A 6562-nucleotide genomic window follows, 5' to 3' on the forward strand; every position below is an offset into this window, starting at 1 on the left:
GGGGGGGAGATACGGCCAAGCCCTCCTTCTGGACCCATCTCCAAAAGAGAAAAATCCCCCCAGAGCACACCACAGGGCAAGGTTGGCTGTGTCCCCGCTTCCTGAGAAGGAGGGAAGGGGCAGGGGGGCGTCATGCGGAAAGCACGGGTCCGGCCTAGGGGTTGTGGGACGGGCGCTCAGAAGCACTGCCTCCCAGACCGCCATTCACGCACCTGCCGTCCCAAGAACAACCTCACCCATGATCCTGAGGACCCTGCGGACCCCACAGAGACGTCTGCTGGTGGGCCCCAGGCCTCTGCCACTGAGCCTCTTTCTTCATCTGCACGCGGACGCTGCCCAGGGCAGTCCACGGTGGGGAGGGACAGAGGCTGGGGACGGGGAGGATCCCCTCTCCCTTCAGGCCGCAGGGAGCCTGCACACCCCAGCTTCAGGCCTGAACAGACGTTGCCGGCCCCGGCAGGTGGGGGCGCCTCGGCCTGACCTACCCCCTCGCGCACCCCATCCCGCACCGCCGCTCCTCACCCTGCCTTTGGGGCTGCACAGTCGCTGTCAGTGCGAACTTGGGGCCCAGCCCCAGAGGCCCCCCTTTTTGCCGGCAGGAGCTGCCTGGGTTTCCCTCTGAGCCCCCGGGGTCACAGCCGTGGCTTGCCCAGCCACACGGGCCCTGCGACCCGGGACCATAGGGCACACCTGCCGGCCCCACTCCACGAAGGAGACTCCCGCCGCCTGTGGTGCCCCGGGCCCCACCCTCCGGCCCCGAGTCCCCAGGCCCACAGGGCCTCGCTCTCCAAGCCCTGAAAGCCAGGCATGCTAACCTCTCTCGAGCAGCGCCCTAAACCCTCATACGGCAAAACACAGCATCGCCCGGTCAGGAGGGCCAGGTGAGGCTGCAGGGCCGTGGGGCCCAGGGACACCCGGCCCCTCCGCCATGGGGAGGACGCTCTCCAGTCGCCATGTTCCCGTCCGCACCCCCCGAGACCCCACTGAAATGCACATGCAGCGCTATGTGAGGGCAGCCGCCAAGGCCCGACCTGTGGGGTAGGGCGCGCTCCGAGCCCCGAGCCCCGGCCCGCGTCGGCACCTCTGTGGCCCCCCGGGGCGGCCGGTCTCCAATCAGGTGGGGCACTCTCGGGGGCGGCGGGTGCCCTGCGTGGCGCCAGCTCTGGACCTTGATGGCCCCCCTGCACCACAGGCAGCATGGGGCCCGCGGGACGCCCGCGCATCCCCCTAGCGAGGACCCGGCCAGCTCCAGGAGGGGACAGAGGAGCTGCGGGGCACGCGGGGAGAGCAAGGCTTGCACCATCGGTGTGCACGGCCTGCCCCCGCCGCGGAGGCTCTGGGACAGCCAGACACACATGTGCGCTCCACCCCCAGATCTGCTGAAGACACATGTGTGCACCCCTCGACAGCCCCGTGCTCCCCGCAACAAACATGCACACACAGGGCCGCACGCACACCCCAGACACCACATCCATTCCACACACAGACGCTGCGCAAACATACGCGTGCACTCCGGCACAATCACGCAGACACATGTGCAAACACGCCAGAGCCAGGGCCCCCGTGCACGCGGAGCACATGCGTCACCCTGCCACACGAGTCCCCGTGTGCCCTGCACCTCCTGGGGCCCCCAGGGCCCCTGTATGTCCCGGACAAAAGCCCGCAGCTACACGCAGACACGGCCTGAGACGGAGAGGCGCACCCAAAGCTTCCCCGCACGGCGGCACACCAGCCCTGCGGGAGGGCGGCTGGCCCAGGACCCCCGGCCTGGACACCCAGCGGCCAGCCCAGGGGCGACCAGGTGGGGGCCGACCGGACAGACGGCTGGACAGCCAGCCTGGGGGGTGCGGGGGCCTGATGGCTAGACCGGACCCCAGGGCCCCACCCTACCCCAGTGGTGAAGCGGGTGCCGGACTCCCTCGGCAGCGTCCAGCCGCCGCGTGAGCGCAGGGAGCGCGCTGCACCGCAGGAGAACGTCATCTGGGAAGCGGAGCCACATACTTCATACCGTGGTGCGGGTGCGAGGCCCGGCCGGGCGAGGGTGGCCGGCCTCACCGCAGCGCTGCCTCTGCCTGTCCGTTCCCCCTCTGAGCACATCCGTCCCTCCGGCTCCCCCCCTGACGGCCCGAGCCCCACTCCAGTGTGCCCAGCCCTCACTCTGACCCCCTTCCTCGCCTCCCTTTTGTGTGTGCCCCTCTCTCTCGGGCACGGCCCCCCAGTCCTTGCATTTCCCCGTCTCCACCTGCCACCGCCGCTGATTTGTTCCTAACCCAACCAGGCCTGTCTCTCGCGTCCCTACCCGTGGGACTGCCTCCTGCTTCAGGCCTGCTCGCTGACCCTCACCTCCGCCCCAGGCCACTGTCCCCGTGACTGGGTGCCTTCGGGAAATCTCCGTTCCTGGGTACCCTTGGACCTGAGGCCCAACACCACTCCTCCTCCCTTGTCCAAACACACCCTGTCACCGGACACAGGTTCCAGGCCAGCCACCCCTGGACAGCCAACCTCCTGGGGGCTCCCTAGTCCACCGAGGCCCTCGGTCAGCTGGTCAGAACAGGGCCGACAGGTTCAAAACAGGAGGTGTCCGAGTGGCCGGCCAGAGCCAGGCACCGCGGGCTGCCTCTGTCCCCTGGCCGGGACCCTACCAGCAGCCCTGTGGCAGGTGGGGCAGCAGGCAGCCCCAACCACCCCCTCCCGTCCCCATCTGAGGCTCCTCATGTGTTTGGTGTTTGCTAGAACAAAGGACAGGCTATGCCTGGGACGGAGATTCCAAAGCTGAAACCAAAAACTTGGGCCGGGGAAGCCCTGCCCGCCGGGCTCCCCCCCTGCCCGCTGGGCTCCCCCGCTCGGCCGCAGGGAAGAGCCTTAATCAAACCCACATGTGACCGATGGGGCAGGCGGCTCAGGGAACCCGCTCCGCGGTGGCCTGGCTGTCCCTCTGCAGCCCAGGGTCTCTGCCCTCCGCCCCGGGGCCAACCCCACAGCTGGGCAACTGAGGCGGGGGGGGTCTGGGTGCGCTCCCTGCCCCCCGCGGCAGGACACTGGCTACCCTTGTCCCAGAGTCTGCCTCAAAGACAGCCCTTTATGCAACTTTCTGTCCGAGGATGGAGGACACCAGGGGACAGTATCGGGATGGCAGGGGACAGTGGGCTCTGGAGGGTGTCTTGGCCGGCACTCGAAACAGAGGGAAAGTGACCAGTGGCAGAGGGACAGGAAGCAGGGAGGCTGGCCTCCCCAGTTCCTATGCGCAGCCCAGCCAGCCATGGGAACACGGTGTAACCGGGAGTGCTGGGGCTGACCCCAAAGCCATAGGAGCGCCAAGCCCCATCTCCCATGGGACCCCCAGCCCCCTCCAGCCTTAGAGAGCCAGAGAAGGCCCAGAGGTTTCTGCCAACGTCCAGGACATGGTCAGTCATCAGCAAACTTTCGCCCCACAGATTAACAAGGACTTCTGTGGCCCCCAGATTGCACTTAGCGCTAGGGTGTGCAGAGGGTGTGCGGGCAGGCAGGGCGCCTCAGGCTGGGCATGAGGCCACTGGGATCCCCACCCCAGCTCTGCTCCCCTCACGGTGACCTTGAGCCAGCCACTCAGCCATTCTGTGCCTCAGTTTCCCCATCAGCGCCAGGAGGACGGGAGAGGCTGCTACTGGGTCAAGACTCCTAGGACCGCTGCCCCAACCCCCGCAGTGCCTCAGTCTCCCCATCTCTACAAAGCTCGGACCAGGGACCCCCTGGAGCGAAGGCAGTTATGGGCTGGTAGGAAGGAATATATTAACTTCCCCAAGTTCATGGGGGGACCCACAGCAGGACGCACCCAGGGACCACTTGCCCTGGGGGCCATGGTCCCCCACCTGGCACAGTTCGGCGACAAGGTTCCCCGGGGATCTCCACGAACTCCGATGCTGTGGGGGTCCCCGGAGAGGCCCCAGGATGGGGGACCCCCAAGTCCGGGGAAGGAACTCAGGGCTGCGCAGCTTCTGAGGGTGCCAGAGGGGGTCCCCCAACTCCGGGGGCCAGCGGCGCTCGGGGCACGCAGGGCGTCCAGCGGGGCGCCCTGGGAGGGGGGGTGGTGGAGGCTGCACGAGGAGCGGGAGTCCCCCGAACTCCGGGGCGCCGGAACTCCCTGGGGGCTCCCGCGGGACCCGGCGCCCCCACTCCCGAGGCGGAGCCCGCGGGGGCCGCCCCGAGCTCGGGGCGCGAAGGCCCGGCCGGGGCGGGGGGCGCCCGGGGCCCCCGGCGCCGCCTCCCCGCGCGCGGCCGCGCTCACCTGGGGTTGCTGCGGTTCCAGTAGACGGCGTAGCGGTCCGAGTTGGCGCGGGCGGCGTCCTCGGCGCGCGCGAAGGGCGGCGGCGGCGGCAGCGGGAGCAGCAGCAGCAGCAGCGGCAGCAGCGGGCGCTGCGCGGGCGCCATGGCTCCCGGTCCGGCCGCCCCGCGCTCGCCTGGCCGCCGCCTGCCAGCCGTCTCCGCTCCTCCGCCGCGCCGAGCGGGCGGGCGCGGGCGGGCGGGGAGGAGGGCTCGCTGGCGCTTGAGATCCCCGATGCCCTCGCCGGGCGCGGCGACCTCGGGCGCCGAGAAGGCAGAGCGGCGGCGGGCGGCGCCGGGGTCGCCCCGGGCGCCGGCCCGGCCGCGCGGACTCTCGCAGCGCGGGCCGCCGCCGCCGCCGCAGCCGCTGGGGAGGGGCCGGGGCTCCGGCCTTTGTCCCGCCCGAGCGCCGGGAGGGCCGCGGGCGCCCCCTCCTGCCGCGCCCCGGCCACGCGGGGGGCTGGGCGGGGGGCTCCTGCTGCACTGCGCCCGCCACCCCGGCCGCACCGCGCCAGGCCCGTCCCCGGCGGGGCTGCGCGCTGCGGGCATCCCCGGGGTCCTGCCCCGGAGACGCTGGACTCGGCGGGACTCCGTGCCACCCTCCTCCCCATTACCATCCTCACAAGGGCCTGGACGGGGTCCCTGAGTTCCTGTCGATTGGGCCACCAAGGCAGTCTGCAGGGCCTGGCCGCCAAGAGGAGCAGCAGGCCAGAGATGATTCACCCCGTCTCCCCTCCATCATTCAGACCCAGACCCCAAATCCTCAACTAGGCTGAGCTAACTCCCTGCCTCCCTGCTCCCCAAAGTCCAAAGCACTGGTCCACTCCTGCCCGCCCCCCCCTCCCCGCCCACAACCACTTCTCCTCGTGGGCCTCTGTTTCCTCTTCTGGGAAATGGAACCAGAGTCCCTGCTTCAGCTGCTACCGGAGGCAGGAAGCAAGGCAAGTCATAGGCGCGGGTGCGTGGAGTCCACCTGCACCGCTCAAGGTGCGGCCAAGCAGCCCAGTGTAGGATCCAGGCCAACAGCAGATTAAGTCACTACACAGGTGAAATCTGACGGGGCAGAAAGGCCGGAAGGGCATTTGGGCAGAGGGCACAGTTTAAGCAAAGGCCCAGAGCGTCTGACCTGTTCTGGGAACTCAGAGTGATCCCTCCTGGGGAGCTGACTACAGGCAAGGAACTGGGGGCCTGTCCCTCCACTGCTGTCCTTAGCACGCCACAGCCTCTCTGTCTGTAGAGGTACTCTGTCACCAAGTGCTGGCTGGAAAGTGCCAGTGGCGCCCACCCAGGTCCCACCTCTCTGGGTTTGTTTCACCGCCCCAGGCCTGATCCAGTGCGAGGTCCAGGAGCCAAGACCGCTTGAACTAGAAAGTTCCCACGCGAGGGATTACTGCAAATCTTTCCGGGAACCGTCAGAGACCAGAGATTGGCAGACCAAGCTTCAGCCCAGCAAGGTGGACGGACCCACCCCAGCTACATACCTCCAGTGTGTCCTTGGTGTACCCCACATGTGTCTGGAGTTTCTTCCTCCCCCCACTTCCCAACCTTTGCTCAGGGTGTACCCTCTCTCAAGGTCCTTTCCTTTTTCTTGCCGTTAAAATTTTGTTCATCGATGCATCAAAGCCTGTCCCCCCCTGTGCCCCACCACCTCCACGAGGTTCGCAGTCCTCTGCTCTCTGGGGAACTCGGCCTGTCTGTTCTGGGCATTCTGACTTCTGGGTCTTGTCCTCTTACCTGAGTAGGGGTACCCAAGTCCCAGGGTAGGCCCCGTGGCTCTATAGAGGAGGGGGGCACTCAGTCCACAGCCAGTGGCCAGGGCAGGCCTAGGAGGCCCACAGAAGCCCAGAACTGGCCTGGGGTCACTGGCAGGGCCTTCAAATGGACTCCCTGACTACCCCTAGAGTGAGGGCCTGGGGTTCCAGCAACACAGGCCGGCTCTCCCTACTCTATGGGTCTGGCTCTTTGAAGAGCACAAGGGTGGTTGCTCCGGGGGCTTGGGATCTCTTTCCCGAGCACAGGTATGGAAATAGGGCCACAAGAACAGGGGGGCCAGCATGGTGGCCCAGTCCAGTGTCCTGCCTGATAAAGAGAGGCCTTCTGGAAGCTCCCTCCGTCCTCCAACTTGATGGGACCTCACAGTTGGGGCCCGGGTCTCTTCCGTCAGACCCAGCAAGACTTGGACCCACAGGGGTGAGGGGAGCTGGGCAGGGCACACCAGGCCGAAGGGCTGGCCTCAGCAAAGCCCCCCCCCCCCCCCCCCCCC

The 6562-nt window shown here is 68.1% G+C and overlaps 1 protein-coding gene across 1 annotated transcript in view; it reads right to left on the reverse strand.

Moving 5' to 3' along the window:
- Positions 1-4407, reverse strand: part of EFNA2 (ephrin A2) — a 14159-nt gene extending 9752 nt beyond the window's left edge. Inside the window, exons 1-2 of the mRNA XM_040628307.1 lie at positions 4265-4407; positions 1082-1181 (exon numbers count right to left, since the gene is read on the reverse strand). Of these exons, the coding sequence (XP_040484241.1) occupies positions 1082-1181; positions 4265-4407 (243 nt within the window). The remainder of the gene's footprint in view (positions 1-1081; positions 1182-4264) is intronic.
- Positions 4408-6562: the final 2155 nt, after the last annotated feature.

The sequence above is a fragment of the Ursus maritimus genome, unplaced genomic scaffold (assembly GCF_017311325.1).
Source record: "Ursus maritimus isolate PB19 unplaced genomic scaffold, ASM1731132v1 scaffold_14, whole genome shotgun sequence".
In the NCBI taxonomy this organism is placed as follows: domain Eukaryota; kingdom Metazoa; phylum Chordata; class Mammalia; order Carnivora; family Ursidae; genus Ursus; species Ursus maritimus.